General features: G+C 37.3%; 1 protein-coding gene and 1 pseudogene across 1 annotated transcript in view; one reads left to right on the top strand and one right to left on the bottom strand.

Moving 5' to 3' along the window:
* The window catches only part of LOC115065766 (carcinine transporter), a 1,371,383-nt gene that overhangs the window by 1,041,910 nt on the left and 302,551 nt on the right, over positions 1–26,922 (top strand). The window contains exons 6-7 of the mRNA XM_049462541.1: positions 18,302–18,523; positions 18,576–18,795. Of these exons, the coding sequence (XP_049318498.1) occupies positions 18,302–18,523; positions 18,576–18,795 (442 nt within the window). The remainder of the gene's footprint in view (positions 1–18,301; positions 18,524–18,575; positions 18,796–26,922) is intronic.
* LOC125775996 (small nucleolar RNA U3) lies at positions 22,042–22,171 on the bottom strand (annotated as a pseudogene).

Below are 26,922 nucleotides of genomic sequence, written 5' to 3'. Positions count from 1 at the left end.
AGTGAAGTAGATTTGTAAAAAATTATGTGGTTCATTTGTCATTGACAGCAATGAGCCCATTTTATGATAAACTTGGCCTCTGATTTTGAATGTAGAATTGTATTGTTGACCATAAGCGATAGTAGTATATCGAACTATTTCTGTTGCCCCAAACGATGTCATTTGAAAGCATGAATTGAAAGTTCGAATTGACTTCTGGAATAAGCTAGAATCTGGATATGTGCCGATAAGTAAACCGCTCAATGGTACAGGTGGTGTATCAATTTCAGGTAGTTGCACTTTTTGTGACGTGCAACACATCCCAGGTGGCTCATTTTTGAATTTGAGAGCATGACAATGCGGACATTCCTTATCCATAGCAGCAATTACCACTTTTGAATGAGCATAATATTTAATATCGGGCTCATACTGGAATGCTAGACGCAAAAATTAATAAAATGTAAATGCACGATATATCTGTAGGCGTTATTGGTCACTTGTTCTACATCCATTAACCGTGAAACGGCGTGATTGTCGTTGTTCTAAAGCAGTGTTTCCCAAAGTGGGCGATAACCCCCTTGTAGGCGCTGCAGGTGTCAAGGGGGGCGGTAAGAGACCCAGAAAGAAAATGGGGGCGTTGTGTAGAGGCCTGGGGGGTTATTTGTAATTTTTTTAGCTAGGAGGCCTTTTAGACAACGACTACATGAGCTCTCGAGTCTCAACAACAACTTGTGAACATAAACTAATATGAATTAAAAGATTGCTCAAACTCGGTTATATATTTCTCTCCGCGTAGTTCATATACCTCTCCTATTTTATTGAATATAGAAAAAATGAAAATCATGTCCATCGGTGGCTCCGTTTCATAACGGGGCATTTCTTCAGGATAGAATTTATAGAATAGTAACTGTCAAACGTATTGCCATTGCCATTGCCAAATCTGTATGTGGACATTTGCTATCATAATTTAATAATTTGCGCAAAGGTGTAGGGTAGGTTCGAGCTGATGTAGCGCATGCTTTGAGCTCTTGAAAAAATTATTTTATCTCTTGCGAAATGACGTCGGGTAGGTAGCTGATGTAGCGCACGTTTTGAGCTTTTGAACTCCTTAAATCTTTTATGTGGAAAATAAAAAAGGATCTTTATCCTTTCTTACAAATGTAGTTCTGGGGAAAATAAGATAATACGAAAGGAAGAAAGGTCCTTTTTTCACAAATGTATTTCTGGGAAAAATTAGATAATACGAAAAGGAGAAAGATCCTTTTTTTACAAATGTATTTCTAAGAAAAATAAGAATTCATATTTTTGGACTACTATATAATAATTGTGCTTCAGTATTCCTATATAAACAATGTAGAATTTTATATTCATTTGTGGTTTTGCGCGCAATAGATGAGCATTACTTACGCCTCCTTTACACTACTCGCGAAGTTAAACGTATTCTCAAAGCAAAACAATGTCGGAAGTAAAAAAGAAGAGGCGGCAATACTGTGCGGAATACATTAAATTCGGATTCATTGAAAATCCCACAAACCCATCCTCGCCTTTGTGTTTTCTATGTCTAAAAACATTTTCGAATGAAGCAATGAAGCCTCCAAGACTGCAAGATCATTTGAATAAAATGCATCCAGATAAGAGAGACAAGAATATAGCATATTTTCAAGACCTAGAGAAGAAGCATAATACTCAGCAAAGTGTAGCAAAACTATTTTCGGCGGCTGCTAAGCAAGATGACGACGGACTTCGAGCTTCGTACAATATCTCTTTGTTAATTGCTCAAAAAGGCGAACCACACAACACCGGAGAAGAGTTAATATTGCCAGCAATAAATGAAGTAATAACTACCGTGCTTCATAAACCGGCCGCAGATATTATCCAAAAAATTCCTTTGAGTAATAATTCTGTGCAAAGACGAATTGATGAAATGGCTGAAAACATTGAAGAATCATTGTGCGATCACCTGAGGACAAGCCAATTCTCAATTCAGCTCGATGTGTCCACTTTACCAACTAATGAAGCATTGTTGTTGTCTTACGTGAGGTTTATTAAAGATGAGAAAATATGTGAAGAACTATTATTTGTTAGAAATTTAGAGACCGATACAAAAGGCGAAACCATATTCAATATATTGGAAAAGTTTTGCGATGAAAAAGAGATTCCTTTGAAAAATATTATTTCAATTGCTACGGATGGCGCTCCGGCTATGATAGGGTGCCATAAAGGCTTAATAGCGCACTTAAAAAATAAAGTTCCAGATGTCCTTGGTGTACATTGCGTTATTCATAGACAACATTTAGTTGCTAGAAACTTAAGTGAAAAACTATTTCAATCACTGCAATATGTCATCAAAGCAGTCAATAAAATCCGCAACAGCTCTTTGAATGATAGATTATTTCATCAGCTTTGTGTTACTAACGACGAGGATTTCAATCGTTTGTTGTTTCATACTGAAGTTCATATTGAAGTTGGCTATCAAGAGGCAATTGTCTGACTCGATTCTACAACCTGTTTGACTCTGTTATAGAGTTCTTGAAAACTAAAGATACAGAATTTCAAGACAAGCTCATACTATAAAAGAATGATATGGCTTACATGACAGACCTGTATAAATTGTTCAACGACATGAATCTCCAACTGCAAGGCGATAAACTAAATTTAATTAAAACAAAAAACGTCGTTGCTGCTTTCGCAGCCAAACTGCTTCTACACAAAAAAAATCTGGGCAGACGTGAGTTTCACAATTTTCCGAATTTATCAGTATCATGCAGTAACGACGAATTGTTTGCCTACTGCCAACATTTGAAAACCCTCCACATTGACTTCACCGAACGATACCAGGACATTTTGAACTTGGAAATACCATACAGAATCCGTTTTCAAATGTCAACACAGCAATGTCACCTCAGCTGGAAGAAGAACTTATAGAATTGACAACAAAAGAGGAAATAAAAATCAAGTTCAAAAATGGTTATCAAGAATTTTGGCTACAAAAACCGATCTCGCAATTGTACCTTGGATTGTGGTCAATCGTTCAACGATTCTTGATAGCATTCCCATCGTCATATTTGTGTGAACGTGGATTTAGTGCTGTGACAACACTGCTTACTAAAAATAGAAATCGTTTGCTTGTTACCGAACGTGGCGACTTGCGACTGTTCTTGAGTAAATTGGAACCTGATATTAACAAACTTATTAAACAGCATCAGATTCATCCTTCACATTAGTTTTTATATATGAATCGATTATTTTAGTTTTATTTTTAATAAAAGATTCTCTGTTTTAATACTATAAAGTTGTGTTTCAATAATCATTCTTATTGGCAGGTGTAGCCCGTAAAAGTTAACTTGAGACCTAAGCGCAGTTATATGTTACCGGTTATAGTAAAAGTTTCGTTTAGAATTCTCCGTTAATACACATATGTATATAGGTCACAATAATTAATTTGAAGTTATAGTGGTTTTTAAATAGGTGAAAAAATTGGGGCGCTAAAAAAAATTTATTCTCAAAGTGGGCGGTAGACAAATTAAGTTTTGGAACCACTGTTCTAAAGGAATAACTTCATCAGCATTTTGTTGCTGGATTTGTTTTTCGCTTCTTTGGGATCTTTTACCTCTCATACTTCTCGACCCACTTTTATTACGGCTCAAATCAGCCCCTTGCATTTTCTTGGCATTGCTCACTGTGCAATAGTGATCAGCGATATTTCACTACCGGTGATTTTTTCACAGTGATTGAAAAATCGCAAATCGCAACTGCGATCACATTTTATAAATAGCAGTTCGCTTCTGTGAACTGCGATTGCGATCGCAGTTCGAAACTGTGATCGCAGTTCGAACCTGTGAATTACGATCACAATAGCAAATAGCAGAAAAGTAACAACTTTCTTGAGGGTATTGTATATATCGTATATGCTATTTTTCGTCATAGCGGTTTGAAGTTTTGAGTGTAACGCTCTTATAATTTTTAATAATGGCAGGAAATGTATCAAGGAAAAGAAGTGAAGTATAGCAGATATTTGAAGTGGTAGATGAAATGTAAGCAAAATGGAATTATGGAATATTTTAATTTGTTTTAATTAAAGTTTTAATTTTACTTATTTAAAAATTACGGGGTTTTAATATTTTCCCAAAGATTAGGAAACTCCCGTTAATTATTAGATCTTGAAAATATTAAAAGCGGGTATTCTAAACAAACAAATTATCACCATACTAATGGTAATTCCTTCTAAGAAATGTGTGAAACCATCATACCAACATACAAATGAACTATGCTATACGGTCTAAGTGTCAGGTAGCCGAACCGCTCCAACATTTGCGAAAATGTAGTGAAAAGAAAGACGGAAAAACTTGACTCGAGTTACAGGAGCCAAAAGAGAAATTTGCCGCCAATAACGACAAAATATTTTCGTCGTTCCCACGACAGTCGGGTCTACGTAAGTGGAACAGATCAGGACTTTTATTCGGCCAAACAGTGTCAAATTGGCAGAATCTGCCGCTACAACAACAACAACAATGTTTTAACGTCGACTTAGTTGCGATCGCAATAGCAATATAAAATCACAGTGACTTAAAAATAGCAATCACTGAAATCACAGATATCGAAAAATCACCATATCGCTCATCTCTACTGTGCAAACACATATAAATAAAATTAATGCAATTATTTATTGATGGAAAACGTTATACTTATAATTACGGCCAGGATTATAGCGAAACTATTAGTTTTATGAAAACAAAAACAGTTATGAAAAAAATGTTAGACATTAGTTGTAAAAAATTCCAATAGTTATACAAAAAAGTATACTTACGACACAAAAGCCGATGTTGGTTGGAGCTCGTGACACGTGTTAACCCTTAGACGGGCAAAACAGAAATAAAAGGGTTCTTGTTTTGGTAATTTTAGTTTTAGGATGACTTTAGTGTGGTGAACTTATATTTGAAAACCATTTTCAAAAATTTTCATTGGTTGGGACGCCAGGTGCAAAAAATTAAAGACCGTCTGTAAACGGTCTTGCCCGACAAAGGGTAAGAAATAAACAAGGCGTATTTTATAGACCAACGATAGTTTTGTTCCAACAAAATGATTCATAAAGACCGGTAAAAGTATTAAATTGTGTTGTTTTTAATTTTTCATTCAAATGATAGTCTTTGAAACAGTTTTTAGTACTTGAAAAACATAAATGTAGCTTACATTTTGTACAAAAAGTGTGTGTATCAGATTTCTTACAAAGTTTACACGACTTCTTTGAACCCCTCTCTGGAAGATGGTTGAGCTGATCATACCTTATTTCTTCTACGGGGTGCACTGCTCGTTTACCAATAGTGTTATTGCTAAGAAATGACTGCGATCCGCTTAATGGACGTCCAACCGTTGGTTTGTCGGTGGAAGCACACAGCGATTTTGCTAATTGTAAACGAAACTGGTATAGAGTCAAATCGTTTTCTTTTCTTTCTTCCTCTGCAAGCGATGATTTATTTCGACGAAACAAAATGAAAGCATTGGTAACAGCCATGTCTAGTAGATGATAGAATATGGGAGTCATTGTGTCCATGGTTTTTATATGCAAGCCGTTTCTGCCCATATATGAATCCATGAGATCTACACCGCCCATGTGAGAGTTGTACTCACGAATAATTTGTAGGCAATCTATTTCAATGTATTCTCTCTTTTTCTATTATATCCATGAATTTTCGATGGCTGGATAGCAGCATTCGCTTTTGCAAATCGTTCGACACCTACATAAGTTGAGCATAGCCGAACATTTTTGGTGTCTTTCCAGAGAACCGTAGTCAAGTCAACTCCATACGCAGTAGCAGAAAACTCAACTGCAAAACCTCTATCCACTTTTCTCAGCTCAGTATCTGAATCGGATGGTAGCTTAAAGTTTGATATTCTGTTGGCTCGAATGGTACCTAAAGCAAATATACCACGAGCTCGTAAATAAACCATTAGGGGCAGTGATGAATAAAAATTGTCAAAGTATAGAATATGGTTTACGAAATCAGGAATTGTTTGCGATAGCCGAATGACGACATTGCTGGTGGCTCCAAGATCTGGTGTGCCTGGTAAAATAGTGTTATCACCAGCACCATTATATACCTCAACTGGTATGCATATCCATTGCTGTCGCACAACACGAAAAGCTTTATACCCCATTTATTGGACAAATTTCTTCCAAGGCAAAGCATTTGGTACATATCTAAATCCAAATTCACTTCAGTGCGCGTCTATATTTGGATAGCGAAAAATGGACATAAACATCAAAACGCCCAGATATTTTCGAATCTGTGAAGAATTAGTTATAAACTGGGTATTTATGTCTATTGACCACGCTGGGCGGTTGGTTTCTTCAATAATTACGACTATGAGTTCATCAGTCAAAAAATAATTTAAAAACTCAATCGGGATCTTACGCTTTCTGACGGCATAAGGTAACCCAGAATCTCCACGGAACGCAATTTCATTCACATGCATTTTCATAAATCTTTGTCGCCATAAGATATTTGAAAACTCAATCGAACTCTTGTCAATGGCAGCCACGCTTGAGTCTGTAAATCCGCCTGATGATGGTATTACTTGTGGGCCAGTCGATTCGGTTATCGGTAGCGGCGAATGTGGCCTCCTCCGTGGCTTATTCGCTTTTTTGGATGTAAACAGAATCGGTTCTACTGCTTCTGATGAGACACCACTAAGTGTGCTAAAATTCAACGACAACCCAACTTCGTTGCCTACATAAAATGTCGTCTATGATTTGGTCTTCCTCAGGTGATATCTGATCAACAACATAGTCTGGGTCAGCTATACTGTTGTCATCGTCTTCGTACTCAGATTCTTCATCAGACAAAAGAGTAGAGTTCATCAATTGCTCGATTTCTTCATCTGTCATCGCAGATAAATTAAGCTTTCTTTTATCTTCCTCTGTGAACTCATGTGGCTTTTTCGCACAATATTTTCTTTTTTCTGATGTCTAAATTCTTCCATTTTCTGAAAAAAAATTATAATTATATATAAATAACATTTTTCAATTTAAAAAGCAATTAAAAAGTGAACACCCCACATTGGTTATACACTGACCGATTCAGCTACGGTAATGTATTTTTTCCCTTACCTGGGCAAGACCGTCCAGAGACGGTTTTCACTATATTCTTAAAAACTTCGGAAATTTATATTTCGAGATTATATGTTAATTAAATTTTAGAAATGAGCAATATGACTACTTACCTGAAAAATTCCCAACTCGATTTGACCACCGGAAACCACTTTTTTTAATTTTTGTAATGGGATAAGTTTTCACGAAAATTAAGATGCCACTTTTCACTTTCGGTATCACTTGAATTCACCAAACTTTTAAACTACAGCGTTGAAATCATTTTCTGCTTAATATTTGTGTGTATTCAGTTAAAAACCAAATAACTAGAGACCAATATCACACGACACCTATGTGTTTGAACTTAAATTCAGATAATATAAAGACCGTCTGCAGACGGTCTTGCCCGGCAAAGGGTTAAGTACTTTTAAGGTTATGTAAACCAGTTGTTTAACTAAAATTAGAATAACTTAACTAATCGTGCCAAATACAATAATTTTAATATTCTGATAAAATAGTAATAATTAATACTTAATATGAAAGTTGCACTGAGATAACAATATGATAATTGTAAACGTTGATACATAAACAACTATGTTGGCCAAAAACTGTGTCGAGAGTGAGAGAAGTCTTATTGTGTGAGTGAAACAGGAGACCGGCTTCAGTCTATGGTACAGTGTGGCATTTCACTCACCATTAAAGGCGCGGAAAATTTAAGAATCTAAGATTAGTAACGTTAAGCATATGTCAGGCTCAATTTTAATAATAAAAATAAATATTTATTTAATTTAAAAACATTTTAGATTTTTAATAGAAGTACAGTTAAAAGCACTATAATTGATCAGTTATCGAGCGGGATGAAAAATGATTGAATTACTAAAATGGCTATAAAAAATACAGGTTGCTGATATAAAAATAAAACTGTATGTATTTTTTAATGCCACATTATAAAAAATAAAAAAAAGATTTCGTTCAAAAATTAGAAACAAAAATTTTAAGGGTGATCGACCCTTATCGCTTAGGGGTATGGAACATAGATAGTAGCCGATTCTCAGACCTACCGAATACACATATAAAATTTGGTAAAAATCGGTAAAGCCGTTTCGGAGGAATACGGTAACTAACACTGTGGCATGTAAATTTTATATATTAGACTAACGCAGCCGTTTTCCTGCGTGAAATTACATTTGTGTTTTGAAATGAAAAGAAAGTTAAATTTATCATTTCCTTTTTTAATGTAACGCAGCTTGATAAACAACATTTTTTGGTTTTTGTTCCAGTGCGTAAAAGTACAGAGAAGATAGTTTTCAAACTCGTGAGCACGCCATGTATTTTTGGCAGTGTAAAAAACTTAGCAGTTCCCGGAATTTGACTGGGAATCTACCAGTTTAAGTCATCAATATCGGTATTTTTGGCAGATATCATTGCACGTACACTCAAGGAATCGTAGTTAGGATAATTTGGCCAATGCTCGGATAAACATTCGTGATGAGTTCATCTTTCGTGAAGAATCAATCGGAATTGATCCATTTCCAATTTTTAGCAAAAGCGATGTAAAATTTCTTCGGCAATGTGATTTTTGTTTGTATCCCGCAGTAGACGCGAATTTGTAGGTTGATATGTCGAAATGATTGTCGCGAAAAGTGTGCGAACTTCATTTGCATCTGATCTCATCTCATTCAAGACCAATAACCGCCATGTTGCCTCCTTTGGTGACGTACATACAAACGTATTCTATCGATTACACCAATCTGCAATACTCAAGATTGATATGACTTTTGACTGTGAATTATTGTCTAATGGTGAATATAGTACCATCCATGTGATGTCAACTCCGATATTCACTCTTCTAAATTGAATGCTGAATGTTCTGCCATTATCGTACTTTTTGGAATTGTCCAATTTTCCAAATCTTCCTCATGAAAAGTAAAAGGTATTTTTATTTCTAAACCTTTCCCGATTCACAACGAACAACCTCTCAAAATTTCACCAGGATTGGTGCAGCCGTTCTCTTAGCGTTACTAGCAAACACACATTTATTCGTTTGTATGGGAAAAAGAAAAGAGCTGATTTTAGGGGTTTTCCATCAACTGTTTGAAATTTCCTTGCCGTAAAAACCATCCTTGAACCTCAACGAACATTTAGAAAAAATAATAGGCCAAATGGGTCCAGGCGTTGTTGAGTTATGCGCTTAGCAACACATTTTGCGATTCATTTTATATACGAGTATGTATAAGATATATAATAAGATAATATGTTTCAGTATTTAATTTAATCTTACATTACTTCTCTTTATCTTCCTCGAAGCGGTGTTGCGGTTCTTGCTATTGTAGTTTTTGTTATAGCTGCTTTTGGTGTTGATGTTTATGGTGCTGTTTGCTGTTTGCTGTTCTGATTTTTTCTTTTTTTCTTTAATATTTGTAATTTATTTCGCTGCTTTCATTTGTGGTTTTTTTTTTGAAGTTATACTTCTTATACGGCACCGGAAAAGGTTGCGTTAAATGCAAGTTGCGCAACCTTGCTCAATATGAATCTAACGCAACCTTGTCTGCGAAGATGTTCGAGCAGCAAGCGAAGCGGTGACAATCGGCGATCGTTTGTTCGTTTCTTTCGGCACAGCTCGGCCATGCTTATGCTGTTGTTGTTTTTGTAGAACAATGTTTCAATTTTTGGTTGGTGACATATTCGCATGTGTGAGCATATGTATGTTTGTATGTTTGTATGCTTGTGCATTATTGAAGTTATAGTTCTTTTTCTTTCGTTTGTCTTTCTGCGAATTCTCAACTATTTTATGTGACTTTTGTTTGAAATACTCTGCGTTGGCCTTTGAAAAGTTAAGACTATACTTCTCAGGATCATTCATTCCTTTCATTTCTTCAAAATAATTAATGACCTTTAGAAAAATGCATATTTGCATTATTTCGTTGTCATTTCCATATTCGTAGCAATAGAATTTCTATGGCATAAATAAAGTAATGGCCTCCGATTGTCACCCCTTGCCGCTGACCTTTCTTACTTCTTTTAATTTCTGTTACAATTATTACAGTAGTCATACATAACTCGCGCAACATGAATTTCTGCCAACTACTTATTGTTATCATACCGTTTCTTAAAAGCTGCTCACAGTTTCTTTTAACCTCCAGAATAAAAACCACCAACAAATGGCATCGGTGATCAGGGAGCATCATGTCGCAGACTTATGTGCTTGTATGCGGTGGAAAATTCCCAGTTGTGCACCAAGATATCGGACGCGTCCTTATATGCCAACCATTTATGTAACGCGACATCAATTTTGGTCGTAAAGTATTTTGGTGGTATTCCACCATGCTAAATGTACTTCCAACTTCTCCCCTTTTGCATGACTGGGGAGCGCTAATTCATTCAGTTTGCGTCGAAACTATCAAAATTAACGTTGTTCTTAGTCCTTTACATTGACATCAAAAAATGTTATATCTATATATCGATGTATATAAAAATGAAACCCGTTTTCCGTTGTCACGGCATCACGCGTGAATGGCTGGACCGATTTCACTAATTCTTTTTTTGTTGTATTTGTTATTATTAGGAGAAGGTTCTTATGTAAAAAAAAAGTTACGAAAGTTGACGGAAAACGCCTAAAAACAGTCCTTTTCTTTTTCGCATACAAACGTTTTATTTTGTACATACATATGTGCATATGTACATCTTCTTCTTATACATATGTATATGTATAAAAATGAATCGCAAAATGTGTTGGTAAGCGCATAACTCAACAACGTCTGCACCAATTTGGCCAATTCTTTTTTTAAAATGTTCGTTGAGGTTCAAGGATGGCTTTACGGCAAGAAAAATTCAAATAAGTGCCCGAAACCCTTAAAAAACAGTCCTTTTCTTTTTTCCATACCAACGAATGAATGTGTGTTTATTAGTAACACTAAGAGATCGACTGAACCAATCTTAATGAAATTTTCAGAGGTTGTTCTGTGTGGATCGGGGAAGGCTTAGAAATAAAAAAAAACTGTATGCTTTCCGCGAGGAAAAGCCGGAAAATTGGACAATTCCAAAAAGTTACTTTTTTCCATACAAATTTTTTTTTTCAATTTTTGTGTTTTGTTTTTCAATTATTTGAATCGTTCAAATTTGTCGTTTGCTTCAAAATATTTTGAAAATTATGCAGTGAAAAAGTTATGTGTGTTACACACAAAGTGATCAATTACAGATTGAAATTTGTAACGATGCCACGAAGAGGTCGCGCTAATATCGGTCGACGTTCTTTTTGGCATCAACATACATTAGCAGCCCAAGGTACATGACCGAGTACTCCCAGGATGCGATGATATACGTGCGGTATTATGGATCGGGGTCAATCAGCAAGCGATCGTCACGTTGTCACAGCACGACAACAGTTACGATGTTCTTCTTTGGATGGTGGATAGTGGTTCCACCAGATCAAATTGATGATATCATTTCTGCGGAAATTCCTGATGCAGAGAAAGATCCAGTATTAAACGAAGTGATGAAAATCAATATGGTGCATGGACCTTGCGGACACCACAATCCCACTTCGGTTTGTATGTCTAACAATAAATGCACGAAACACTATCCACTTGCTTTTCTTTCGGAATCGCAAACTGGAAATGATGGATATCCACTCTATCGTCGTAGCTTATCAGACGACCATACAACTTAGAGTAGTGAATATCGGAGTTGATAACATATGGATCGTACTATATTCTCCACTGTTGTCTAATTCACATTCAAAACTCATATCAATGTTTAGTATTGCAGTTTGGTGTAATCTATAAAACACGTTTGTAAGTACGTCAGCAAAGGAACCAATATGGCGGTTATTGGTCTTGATCGATACGGTCGATACGTGAACTGCAATAAAGCGCTTGTAGGGTATTTACTTTTGCAATTCGTGAACGTTTTTCGACTGTTGTGCGTTTCGCAGTTCATTTGAAGAATGGCTAAAGAGTGCTTTTCAACCCAGAGAATACAGTACAGCCAGCGAAAACACTTTCACGTTTTTCCACGCCTGAGAACCGGTTCATCATGTGCTGTCCACTAGAATGACTGTCGATTGAACTCCAGTGGAAAATGCTGGAGTTATATTTCTATCACCGACGCAAAAATTCGGCTTTATTGCGATTAGAGAGTACTTAAACACTTCTCAGAACTAGTTGTTTTTGTTGGATTATGAACTTGCGAGCACCTACTTTCCAACTCAACGGTGGATTTCCCTGAGCCCAAATTCAACAGTATTTTCCCCAAAAAATTTATTTATTGACACACGAAATGCTTTATGATCCATTTTTTTTTTTAAACTAACACAAGTTGCTTTACAAAAATGCTATATCTCATTAACTAATAGTTATAATCCAACTAATAGAAATCATATAGATGGTAGTAGTAGTATTATCTATGTATCAGGCACAGTGAAGCATGGACGGGTACTCTAGTAAAAAATAAATTTTAAACAGAATCACCAGTCAATATTTATTCAATGAAACTTTAGATAACGCATTATTTCGCGTCGATCACCTGAGGGTGGCATCAAAAATTGTGCGATATAACTATGTTGGGTTATTTATTGTGGGGTTTTGTAAAATCGCTTGTTTACGCAGATAAGCCCGAGGTCATTGACGCCTTCAAAGGGAATATTCAGAACGTTAGCGTTGGCAATAAGCCGGAATTAATTCAAGCCAGCTACTGTGGTCAATTGTTCGATTCATTTGTCTTAAATTAATTTGTTTAAAACATAATCTTTATTACGAATTTTTTTTTTTTTTTGTTGCGGGTGAGGGGGTGGAAATGCCTTCCGCATCATCGGTGCTGTCGTCACAGCAGCGGTATGTGCCACTTGCAGGTCACTAAAAACCCCCCCCTCTAAGGAACCGTCGCCCACCCTGGAACCGCTTTTGCATTACTTCAGGGTGGCGTTCCATTTTTCTCATTGAGAGATTTACATATGCGCACCTGCGTCCAGGTCCCGCTTTTTGCTGCGTAGCAAGAGTGCAGCGAATTTCTTGATAATCCCCCAGTTTGCTTCACTCTCCAACATGACGCTGACTACATTGTCCGCGTTTATTGGGCCTACCAGGTTCTCTACGGCGGTGCGTTCTCCTTGCCAGTGCACACATTCGAAGAATGTGTGTTCAGCGTCGTCTTCTGTCGCGTCGTTGTATGGGCATGACGGCTCTCCGACTTTTCCCATTTTGAGGAGGTACTTTTTGAAGTACCCGTGCCCGGATAACAGCGAATTTTCGCCCTGTCCATGAGTCTAGATCTTTTATAAGCCTGGCCGTCCATCTGCCGCGGCTTTCGGTGTCCCATCTTTGTTGCCATGTTATTATTGTTTCCTTCTTTATTTGTTCTATTGCACTCTTGTTGTTATCATATGACTGCTTTAGCTCCCACAGCTTTTTCCTTTCGTATGCTAGAAGGTCAATTAGGGCATTTCCGCTTATAATTAAAATTGCCTCGCCGGACACTGTTCGGTAGGCTGATGCAACTCTGAGGGCTGCAGTGCGGTGCACTCTTACGCCGGTTTTCCTTTTTGAGCGTATCTGCCCATATCTCAGCTCCGTATAATAAAATGCTGATTGTTGTCGACATTAGGAGTTTTCTTTTTTCTTGGCTAGGCCCTCCTATGTTGGCGATTAGTCGGCTCAGTTGAGAAGTGATCTTCGCTGCCTTTCCTGCGGCGTGCTGGATTTGTACCCAGAAGGTTAGTCTGGGGTCCAGTCTTACGCCCAGGTAGTTAACTGCTTTTTTTGTCCTAAGAATATCCGTAGTCGTGTGCATGCCTATCTCGAGAGGTATGTGCTTGTTTGTTAGCAGCAGTAGCTCTGTTTTCTCCGTAGCGAGCTGGAGGCGGTGTGAGTCGAGCCATGCTTGCGTCCGTATCATGACCTGGTTCAGCTTTCCTCGCGCTTCTTCCGTATCCCTTGCTGTGATTACTGCTGCGATGTCGTCCGCGTATCCTATTAAATATGAGTCATCTGGCATTTCTAGCTTTAATATAGCGTCGTAGCTGATGTTCCACAAGTCTGGTCCGAGGATGGATCCTTGTGCTGCTCTTGACGTAACCGCTATCTGTCGTGATCCCTCTTTAGTTTCGTACAGCAGTTTCCTGTTCCTAAGGTAGCTCTGCACCACGGCCCTGAGGTAGTCGGGTACCTTAAAGCTTTTCTCGAGAGCGTCGATCATATCTACCCATCTAGCGCTGTTGAAGGCGTTTCGGACATCTAGAGTCGCCAGCAACACTATTCTCTTGTATTTGTGCCATCTACGGTGTGCGGCTTCTACGCTTTCAATGACGCATTTTATTGCTCCTATGGTTGATCTGCCGTGTCTGATGCCATATTGCCTAGGGGACAGTTCTCCAGCTTCGTTGATGGCCGCTTCAAGTCTGGGTTTAAGCAGTGTTTCATATAGCTTTCCCGCTGTTTCAAGCATACATAATGGGCGGTATGCTGACGGCGAATTGGGGTCTCTTTTTCCCTTGCTGATTAGCACCAGCCGTTGCTTTTTCCACGGTTCAGGGAATATTCCGGCTTCAAGGCAGGCGTTGTACATGTTCAGAAGTACTGCCGGGCGCTCTGCAGCGATTATTTTAAGAATTTCGCTTGGGATCCCGTCCGGTCCGGGTGCTTTGTTGGCCTTGAGCTTGGCAGTGGCTAGCTGCAGCTCTTCGAGGGTAAACTGGAAGATTTGCGTCGATCCTAGAATGTATTCTGGGTCACAGCCCTTGTTTCGTGTGTAGGGAATAGTGCGTTTACAATGTTATCCATTTTCGCAGCGGTTAGGTCAGGTGGCTTTGCTCGAGCGCCGAGTTTCTTCATTACTATTTTGTACCCGAGTCCTCCCATTTTTGTAGTTCCTCCCATTTTTTCTTTTTGCTGTGGTCGATGGCATGCTTCAGCTCCGTTTTTGCTAATTTGTATTGATCAGCTTCTTGAGTTGCGGCTCCTCTACGCCTGGATCTTGTGTAGGATATGCGAAGGCGGAGGCACGTTCGTCTGAGTTGGGCTATATTTTCAGTCCACCAGTAAACTGCTGCTTTATGTTGGCTGTGGGAGGCCTTGGGCATTGCTTTTTGACAGACTCTTGTTATATTCAGCAATGTGTGCTTGACAGTTTCTCTTGCAATTGTGGAGGAGTTGCTAGATGGGGTTTGGTCGTCTATTGCGGAGATTAATTTCGAAGTATCTAGTTTCGCGACGTTCCTCTTTCGTTTTCTAGTTATTTTTCTGTGCTGGTCAGCGTTTGTTCTCGTGTCGATCATAAATGCAATGTAGTGATGGTCACTGCCAGTGTAATCCTCCAGGACTTTCCAGTTCTTTATTAAGCCTGCAATGCGTTCTGTTGATAGAGTGACGTCTGGTGTGGTTTCCTCGCATCCCGGTCTTCTAAACGTGGTTGCGTTCCCCGTATTGGGCACTACTAGTCCTAGTCGCGCTGCCATTTCTAGAATGCGCTTTCCTCTCGAGTCCGTGCTTGGCAAACCCCACTCTACCGCTCTGGAATTTAGGTCTCCGGCGATAATCAATTGACCTTCTATAGACCTGGCTGTGTCCTCTATGTTGTCGAGCTTTTCTTGGAATTCCTGTATACTATCGCTTGGCGTCAAGTAGCAGCTAATTACTGTAAAGAGGTGGCATTTGGCCCAGACGAAGCCGTTGCCGTTCCCATTGTTTGCAGTGCTGATATTACTCCCTGGTGGTAACCATATAGCGGCGGTTGAGCTGCTATCTTCTAGCCAGGTACCTCTCTCTTTCTTTTTGTATTGCTCGCTTATGATGATCATCTCGTAATCGCTCTCCGTCACCATTTGCGAGAGTAGTGCGTCGGCGGCCTTGCATCTATGCATGTTGGCCTGTAGGATATTCAGTTGCCTCGGTAGTTCCTATATACCGTGCATTTTGCGGAGCCCGGAATGTGATCGGTTTTCTCTTGTTTGGCCTCCTTGCAAAGGCAGCATGAAGGAAGCTTGACGCATTCTTTCAATTTATGACCTGGTTCGCTATCGTCAATTTCATTTTTTGCACTATCCCTTTGCACTTTTCAAGGGATTCTTCTTCTGCTCGTCTCATTTGGGTGATGTATTCCTGTTTCGGCGAGCTCTGAATTCCGTCTTTTGTGGCAGCTGGGGTGCTCTTCCCTTCTCCTTGTTTTGCCGGTGCTGCTTGTGTGGCCGGCGTCTCCCTTGAGTCTGTCTTTTCACCAGTCTTGTCTGTCTGCTTTGGAGTAGTGGTGAGTATGGGGGATCTGAGTATCCTGCTGCTCCTGCGGAAGACCGTTCCGTATTCCTCGTCTTGTCCGTCTTTGTTTTGTTGTTCCTTCTGCTGGTTTTTATGTTGTTGTTGTTGTTGTTGTTGTTGTGGTGTATTCATTTTTTCTGATGGGTCTCCGCTTCAAGCCGCTATCTCCTCACGTTGTAGCAGTTGCCCTTTATGAACCCCGTGGTTATCTATGCAAGCAGGGAGGCCACGCAAGGGTTGACAGAAGTCCTTATGGGAGCTTATGTTCAGACCCAGGTTCGGGCACGAATCAGGAGTTCGTCTCAACTGAACCTGTACGGACAAAGAAATTATGGCGACGTGCATTGAACGTACTTGAAGACCTGCCATGGTTTTAACGAGACGGAGGTGAGAGCAGTATTATCCTGCCAGTCATTTCGGTAAGATGTCACTCTTATCTACTGAGGTGACAGAATACTGCCCTCCCCAGCCCTTTGTCGATCTAATCCGTTTCGGTTTTCCAGTACGCCTTAATCAGAATCTTACTGGGCTCAATTCTGATGGGCTCTTGCCCAGGGTTTTTCATCGTTTTCTGTGCACATTTGGTGCTGGTCGCTGTATCCCTCGTCGCTTTGTTGCCTCCCTCTCGTGGGTAGGTTTTCCCTCGGTGCAGCCCCGGTGGGGGTTGTGGACGCTTAATTAAAGGCGGCGTCTTCTCGCCTCTTCGCGGGAGGTTCATTGGGCGCGTGAGGCGTTTTGAGCCAAGCCCTCCTCTCCTGCAGCTCTTGGTCGGGGGCTGCGTATTACTATTCGCAGCTGACCTACTTAGCGTAGGCCGTCCACTATCCGCCACCTGTGACCCCGGTAGTAGCCTGAGCTCAGCCTTACCAAAAAGGTCTTGGGTGTACATTAAATTATATTTGATTTCGTTCTTCTTGAACACAACATGTTTAGAAAACTATGTATGTACCAAATATATCGGTAATGTGTAAGCTATCTTTCTCATCTGAAAACATTTTCCCAATATGTCGAATTTTACAATAGATTTTTCAATTTCTTGTGCGCCTTTAGTTTATTATCAAAATAATCTTTCTCCAATCTTTTTCGTGCGCCTTTGCCATTTTTTGCTCGTTATTCGCCGAATTGTTGAAAATTTCGACCGTACATTTTCTTTACATAAAGTTTAAGTATCAATAAAGTAAAGAACTACTCGAAATAAATTTTAAAGTAAAGTAAGTACAATTTCTCGAATCCAAAGCGTTCTCAATAATTGGGACTGTCCCAATTCCACAATCTGGCGAGTTTTGAGAAAGGATTTGGATTTGCATTCACATAAAATTGTTCTCACTCAAGAACTAAAGCCATTGGACCACCGTAAACGTTGTTAAATTGCTGATATTGCTTTGGAACAACTTGAAACTGATTACGATTTGTATAAGAAAATCATCTTCTCCGATAAGGCTCACTTTGACCTGAGTGTTGCGGTAAATACATACTATAAATTATTTCAAGAAATTGTGACATTGAATGATCTATGAAAAATAATGATTTAATACCATTAGACTCCTTCTTGTGGGATTATTAGAAGCCGTTGGACTTTAGCAATAAATTAGGCTGTCTTAAATTTTGAACGTGTTAGTCATGACATACATATGTATGCCCATCTTTATTTGGCGCTGAATATAGACCTTGCTCAGTAAAATAAAGTAAAAATGTGCCGAATGGATTGCAAGGTGTCTTCAATTAATGCAAATTGAATTCTTGCGCAAAATTTCTTTTATATTAAGTTTCGCAAAACTCATAAATATTACCGGCATGTAACTTTTGCGAATGGAGTATGCTTGAATGCTATTTTGTGTGTTTTTTATATGTTCTCAATAAAAGAGTGAATTAGTTCGTTCAATATATTCGGGGTGATTTAATATATAGCCGCATATATTTGATTTTGTTTCCATATAATATTGTGTGTTATTTACTATTTTATATAACCAATCAAATATTTTTTTTGTAGAACGCCGAACATGAGATTAAAGACTATTTTGATAACATTAAGTTGGTTTGCTAATGAAACTGTGTATTTGGGATTAAGCTATTATGGTCCATCATTGGGCAATGATCAGTACTTTAGCTTCTTTTTGTCCGCGGCAGTTGAATTACCAAGTTATGTATGTTGCTGGTATTTAATGGACACCTTTGGACGTCGATGGCCTTTAAGTTTATCAATGATTTTAGGGTAAGAATTAAACGTTTCGTTTGTATTTAATCATAAACTTTATAAATTATAGAGGAGCTGCTTGCGTTATAACTGTTTCGATTCCAGAAGACGCGATTAATGAAACTTTAGTTATATACTTAATTTCGAAAGCTTTGCTTTCAGCCTCATTTTTAATTATTTACCCCTTTGCTGGCGAATTGTACCCTACCCAAGTTCGGGGTATTGGAATTGGAGCCTCAAGCTATATTGGTGGACTAGGTTTGATTGTTATCCCTTTTGTAACATATTTGGTAAGTTAATAGTTTAAGATAGATGCTTAGCCGACACTCATGTTTCCTATGTTATCGATACTCGTACGGTTCAATACCAGAAGACCCGGCCACGCGCTTTTGTGGATAAGGTATACATTAAATTTTATTACATTGATATAGCCGGTAAATTTAGAGATGAGTGATATACATTTTTGTAGATCTGTATTAAGCTCAAATCACCATATAAACAATTGATAAATTTTATATTTTTTTAAGCTTACATATATCAAAGTCTGATAATAAAATTTATAGTTTTAAATTATAAACATCTGGTTTAGATGTATACAATTCGGTGCAGATGTTTTTGGCTAATCTATCTCTCGATACCGCAATGTCCATGAGAAAAACATGGGAATAGGTAGAATCGGTGATTCCGATGGTACGTAACGGGTGATTTTTTTGAGGTTAGGATTTTCATGCATTAGTATTTGACAGATCACGTGGGATTTCAGACATGGTGTCAAAGAGAAAGATGCTCAGTATGCTTTGACATTTCATCATGAATAGACTTACTAACGAGCAACGCTTGCAAATCATTGAATTTTATTACCAAAATCAGTGTTCGGTTCGAAATGTGTTTATCGACAAATTTTGTTCAGCGATGAGGCTCATTTCTGGTTGAATGGCTACGTAAATAAGCAAAATTGCCGCATTTGGGGTGAAGAGCAACCAGAAACCGTTCAAGAACTGCCCATGCATCCCGAAAAATGCACTGTTTGGTGTGGTTTGTACGCTGGTGGAATCATTGGACCGTATTTTTTCAAAGATGCTGTTGGACGCAACGTTACGGTGAATGGCGATCGCTATCGTTCGATGCTAACAAACTTTTTGTTGCCAAAAATGGAAGAACTGAACTTGGTTGACATGTGGTTTCAACAAGATGGCGCTACATGCCACACAGCTCGCGATTCTATGGCCATTTTGAGGGAAAACTTCGGACAACAATTCATCTCAAGAAATGGACCCGTAAGTTGGCCACCAAGATCATGCGATTTAACGCCTTTAGACTATTTTTTGTGGGGCTACGTCAAGTCTAAAGTCTACAGAAATAAGCCAGCAACTATTCCAGCTTTGGAAGACAACATTTCCGAAGAAATTCGGGCTATTCCGGCCGAAATGCTCGAAAAAGTTGCCCAAAATTGGACTTTCCGAATGGACCACCTAAGACGCAGCCGCGGTCAACATTTAAATGAAATTATCTTCAAAAAGTAAATGTCATGAACCAATCTAACGTTTCAAATAAAGAACCGATGAGATTTTGCAAATTTTATGCGTTTTTTTTTTAAAAAAAGTTATCAAGCTCTTAAAAAATCACCCTATATATCATTGGCATACTTGGTAACATGAACATTTTCACATTAAACGTTTTTTTCAAAAGCTTGCTTTAAGAATATTTCAATTGGAAAATTTGCACGTTAATTTTCAGCAACAACAGTACAGAATGATTTAGAAGACATCAGAACGCCTCGTGGCGACTTTTGTATATGGAAATTATATTTCCAAACATTTTACCTCCAATATAGAAGGTTCAAGACCTTAGGTGTTTAGCGCGAACAAAAACGTGATACGTAGTAGACATATGTATGTTATATAGAGTCAGTGGCAGATTTAGAGGGGAAATGGAGGAAATTCATCGCAGCCGTGTATAAATTTCATTTTATAATTGGGATTTTTGCCCTTATGATTCTTTCTCTAACTCATTCACTACGCGTGATTTTTCAGAAAGAATTGATCGTTCTAGCGGAGGAATCAAATATGATAGATATGCTGCTTGTAGCGTTTCGAAGACGAAATAAAAAAAGGTGCGTGGAGTCCCTACGCGCGGATGAAGTTATACTTCTTAGTGATATTCAGAAATGCATATCAAAATGATGATATGAAAGAAAACTAGAAAACTTAAATTCACATTTTATAAATTTATTATGCACATAAAATGAAGAATAAAGCAAAGTCTAAATGTATGAATTTTGACTCAGAAAGTAGTTCCGTCTCTTCGTTGCGGAAGAGAATATGCAGCGTAATCATCTCTCTTTTGTTCTTCGCCAATTTGGCTGCCGGATTGACTTGTGAAGATCAATTTTTTGTTGGTGACATATTCATATGTGTACGCATATGTATGTTTGTATGCTTGTGGTTTATTTGTTCGGCAATGTATGCAAATATATGTACATATAAGTATATATGAATGTATGAACATGCACCTCAATGCGCGCACATGCGTATACATACACTCATATGAGCATGTGCAGATACACAAGATAGGATAGAAGATGTATGCCTTTTAACATCGTATACTATACAAATAAATATTTTTCTTACTAATAGAAATTAAAATAAAGAAAAATATTTATTTTTATAGTATACGATGTTAAAAGCAAAAAATTAAAAATTTATTCTGTCTGGATTCGAACCTGGGACCTGTGTTAGCATCTTGACCTTCCAAGCGCTTACCACCAACACCACCATTGATAATTAGGTTGCGCTGACTTAAGTATGATTTGGTTATTCATGCAAGAAACATACAATGGTTCTAATAATTTTGTTTAAGTATAGAAATATGCTTTTGTAAAACATTTGCTTTCGCAAACATACAGACAAATGTGCAAACGACATAATATATGTATGTATAATTGTTTCGCATTTTGCAAAAATTATTTTTAATTTTTTGCTTTTTAACATCGTATACTATACTAATAAATATTTTTCTTATCACAGCAATATACATATACATAATATGTATATACATATACATAATATTGCTGTGATAAATTTAATTTCTATTAGTAAGAAAAATATTAATTTGTACAGTATACGATGTTAAAAGCAAAAAATTAAAAATTTATTCTGTCCAGATTCGAACCTGGGACCTGTGTTACCATCTTGACCTTCCAAGCGCTTACCACCAACACCACCATTGATAATTAGGTTGCGCTGACTTAAGTATGATTTGGTTATTCATGCAAGAAACATACAATGGTTCTAATAATTTTGTTTAAGTATAGAATATATATAACATTGCTGTGATGCCCTGAGAAGTATAGTTTTAATAAATTTATTTTTAATTTTTTGCTTGCTAATAGAAATTAAATTTATCACAGCAATATTATGTATATGTTTATGTATATTGCTGTGATAAATTTATTTTCTATTAGTAAGAAAAAAATATTTATTAGTATAGATTTCCAAAAGCACAGAAATGATTCTGTGAATTTATTCATTAAAATCGCCACTCAGAAGTCATTTTATCCCTTGTAAGCGAGCGATTTTCTTAAATATCACTCTCCCAGATAAAATCATTTACCTCGTCCTCGTGGGTCAGTTTAAAAAACCACAGAAATGATTCTGTGTGATTCTGAAAGGCCAACGCAGAGTATTTCAACCAAAACATACGTTAAATAGTTGAGAATTCGCAGAAATGAAAGACAAACGTAAGAAAAAGAAGTATAACTTCAATAATGCACAAGCATACAAACATACATATGCGCACACATGTGTTGTGTTGTTGTGTCGGGCGAGCTGTGCCGAAAGAAACGAACAAACGATCGCCGATTGTCACCGCACATCTTCGCAGACAAGGTTGCGTTACATTCATATGGATGGACGAGGTTGCGCAACTTTGCGTTACTTTTATATGGAAAGTTGCGCAACCAGAATCTATCGCAACCTTTTCCGGCGTCGTATAAGAAGTATAACTTCAAAAACTCAGAAAAATTTTCGATCCGTTTATTCAGACACGAAAAAAAATGGCATCAGGACATAAAGTCGACGAAGAAGAACCAAAAATCTGCGGCCAACAAACAAAATACTAGAGTGCCTCAGTGTACATTCTTCTGTTGGATACAATCGGCGAAGTTTTGAAGATGCGCTTTTCTATAGAAGTATTAGAGTATTTCATCTGAGTATGCTGCTTCCAGAAAAAATATGTGGTTTGAAAAGCAAACTAATAGAAAATCGTACTGACTGCTTAATAACGGGTGATTTTTTTGAGGTTAGGATTTTCATGCATTAGTATTTGACAGATCACGTGGGATTTCAGACATGGTGTCAAAGAGAAAGATGCTCAGTATGCTTTGACATTTCATCATGAATAGACTTACTAACGAGCAACGCTTGCAAATCATTGAATTTTATTACCAAAATCAGTGTTCGGTTCGAAATGTGTTTCGCGCTTTACGTCCGTCAAATTTTGTTCAGCGATGAGGCTCATTTCTGGTTGAATGGCTACGTAAATAAGCAAAATTGCCGCATTTGGGGTGAAGAGCAACAAGAAGCCGTTCAAGAACTGCCCATGCATCCCGAAAAATGCACTGTTTGGTGTGGTTTGTACGCTGGTGGAATCATTGGACCGTATTTTTTCAAAGATGCTGTTGGACGCAACGTTACGGTGAATGGCGATCGCTATCGTTCGATGCTAACAAACTTTTTGTTGCCAAAAATGGAAGAACTGAACTTGGTTGACATGTGGTTTCAACAAGATGGCGCTACATGCCACACAGCTCGCGATTCTATGGCCATTTTGAGGGAAAACTTCGGACAACAATTCATCTCAAGAAATGGACCCGTAAGTTGGCCACCAAGATCATGCGATTTAACGCCTTTAGACTATTTTTTGTGGGGCTACGTCAAGTCTAAAGTCTACAGAAATAAGCCAGCAACTATTCCAGCTTTGGAAGACAACATTTCCGAAGAAATTCGGGCTATTCCGGCCGAAATGCTCGAAAAAGTTGCCCAAAATTGGACTTTCCGAATGGACCACCTAAGACGCAGCCGCGGTCAACATTTAAATGAAATTATCTTCAAAAAGTAAATGTCATGAACCAATCTAACGTTTCAAATAAAGAACCGATGAGATTTTGCAAATTTTATGCGTTTTTTTTTTAAAAAAAGTTATCAAGCTCTTAAAAAATCACCCTTTAGATAGATTCAAAACGCTTTTGGATAATGACAAGGCCGTGCGAGGTTTGAAGCTCAAAAGACAACAAGTTACCGACTACTGTATTGGAAAAGTTGAAGAATTGCGATGTAGACCTATACCCCATAATTCATAGTCTTACTAGCATATTTTGCAAACTTCCTGTGAATGCGAGCTTTGAACGCTCTTTTGATACTTCGCAGCATGGAAACGTGGCTGAGGATGAACGTTCTTCAAAATAGATTGCAAGATTCTCTAAACTTGGCTCACATCGTTTTCTTTGTAAAAATATTCTATTCAATACACGAATTGCCTACAGTATTATTAATTAGATATTAGAAGGTCGGTTTGAAATTTTTCCACCATAATATTAAACTGTATAAAGATATTTAATATAATAATATTTATGTGTCAAGTAAATATTTATTTCAAACACGCTCCGCCCCACCCTAAATATACAATATTTCTTGATCCGCCCCTGATAGTATGTAAGTATATCTTATTTATACAAATTTATGTAACGATGCGTTTGTGGGACACAGACTTACTGGGGAACCAAGTATGTAAAAATAAATCGAAATTGCAAAATACCCAAAACTTATTTTAAAAATGTTGATAAAGAAAAAGTCAACTAGTTCCAGTTTGAGAGGGAACAAGTATGTCAAAAAATTATCCGAAATTATAATAACAAGTAAAAATCACACGGATCCAAATATGGTGAATACGGTAGTTGGATGATGGTATTAATTGCATTTTTGGAAATGCGAATGCAAATAATTCAGCTTTATTGGGACAGTCGAGGAAGAAATATTTTCATACGAGGTGTGTTCAAAAAGTATCGCGAATTTTGTGTTTTTTCAAAAATTATTTATTTATTCATAAATATCTATTTTGTCCCCTTCAAAGTAATCCCCATGAGACATTATACACTTGTGCCAACGGTTTTTCCAATCTTCGAAGCACTTCAAAAAATTATTTTTTTTTTATCTTCTTCAGCTCCTCCTTCGATGCCGTCTTTATCTCGTCTAGAGAAGCGTAACGTCGTCCTTTCATGGGCCTCTTCAGTTTAGGGAACAAGAAAAAGTGACAGGGGCCAGATCTGGGGAATATGGTGGTTTCGGCATCATTAGTGTGTTGTTTTTGGCCAAAAAGTCGCGCACAAGCAACGATGTGTGTGAGCAGGGGCGTTATCGTGGTGCAAAAGCAAATTTTATTTCTTCCACAAATCCGGGCGTTTCTGGCGGATTGCTTCGCGCCAATTACGCATAACTTGCAAGTAATATTCCTTATTGATCGTTCTTCCCTGTGGCAAGAACTCATGATGCACCACGCCCCTGCAATCGAAGAAAACTGTCAGTTACGATTCGCGATACTTTTTGAACACATCTCGTAGTTTACAACAACGCGACAGTCGGTCTTCCTTTTGGCTGTTTGGTTCCGAATGGAGATTCCAAGTGTATCCAGGTTCTTCTCCACCTGGTCTTTCCAACGGAGACCTGGTCTTTCTCTGCTTCCCTCGACGGGTAGTCTCTGACTCTTAATTCGCTAAACTATGTCAATGTCGTCATATAGCTCATTGTTCTATCGGGAGTTTGGTCTTTGTTCTTCGAGAGAGGACTTTACTTTTCAATTGACTACTCAGTCTGAAGTAGCACCTGTTGTGGTCAATATCAAGATCTCGCACCGTACGCGAATTTTATATTTCACTCGTGCTTGAAAGTGAATCGAACTCTAAAGAGATACCAGTTGGCTTGGATGTTTCAATCAGACTAAATTTTCAATTAATTAATTAAAATTATTCAAATATTATAAATAGTGCAATTAATTATTGCTAACAAATTATAACTACTTATTTTATTTATTACATATGTTTTGCAAGAAATTATGCATTTACTTATAAATCATATTTACTTAAATGATGGCCAAAGTAATAACCTCATAGCTTAATAGGTTATTCAGATTCTAGGATATATTGTGAACAAAGTGATTTTGTTTTGTATCATTTACATTGATTTTTGCAATAGCAAAGAAAATGGTCTCTATTACAAATAAATTGGTTTCCGGTTGTTTTATTAATTTCATTAAAAAATTCATCAGATTTATCATATTTAATGTTAGTTGTTGAGTTATTTATATATGTAACTACTCCCCTTTTTAGATTAGTATTCTCCTGAATTTTTTTATTTAACAATATCTATGTTCCATTATTAAAATTGCTATTGCTAATATTACTAAAACTATTATAAAAATGTTGCAACCGTACATTACTTTATTGAGACCGAATTTAGAAAATTTATCTACGATTGTTAAAAAGTGATGCCCTTTCACTAAATACGTGTCTATGTACATATATGTACAATACTATTAATTTTTGAAGGAGCCTCCGAAAGTTTCAATTTTGGTTTATTAGTATTTCTATCGTACTTCACTTTTTGAAATATATATTTCACATTGATTAATTACAATTTGAATTAATTGCAATATACATACATATATATATTTCCCGTAGTTCCTATGTGGAACATAGGGCAATATAACTTTGGATAATATATTTTATTCTTTATTTGGTTGCATGTTTCCTGAATACCTAAATGAAAGCTTTCCCTAACATGATATAAAGAAATCTGTTTGACTGCTTCCACTTCTGTCTCCGTATCTTCATTAGCAAACATTTCGATTAATTTTTCTTATACTACATATATTATATTGCCGTTCTGAAATTTCGGAAAATATTCCTATTTTACTTTTTGTGATAAATTTCCTAAATATCGAAATCATATTCAAAAATGAAAATAATTCTTTTACAGTGTATAATTTTCAACTCTTCATATTTGTTGTTTGTTAAAATAATTTGCGTATACAATGGTCATCTAATTTTTCTTTTGCTGAATGCACTAATGCTAAAGTTTCTTCATCTTCCATATTGTTTATAGAAAAATTTGAACGTTTGGAACTTGTTTCATCCATTTTTTCTGAAATAATATTATCATTATCTTTTAGAATGTAAAAATTTTGTTGGTTGGTGGTCAGTAAAAATTTGGATTTATTTCCATAGAGATATGGCCTAAAATAGTTTATACTCCACATTATCGCAAGAAATTCTTTATCTGTTGAGGAGTAGTTGCTTTTGTGGTAATTCAACGTTATTGAGTCGTAACACACTGGGTGTCCCTCTCGTGATAATACTGCAACAA

This window comes from Bactrocera dorsalis, chromosome 1 (assembly GCF_023373825.1).
Source record: "Bactrocera dorsalis isolate Fly_Bdor chromosome 1, ASM2337382v1, whole genome shotgun sequence".
NCBI lineage: Eukaryota > Metazoa > Arthropoda > Insecta > Diptera > Tephritidae > Bactrocera > Bactrocera dorsalis.
Note: the sequence above shows the minus strand (reverse complement) of the source record. Positions and strands in the feature narration are given on the sequence as shown.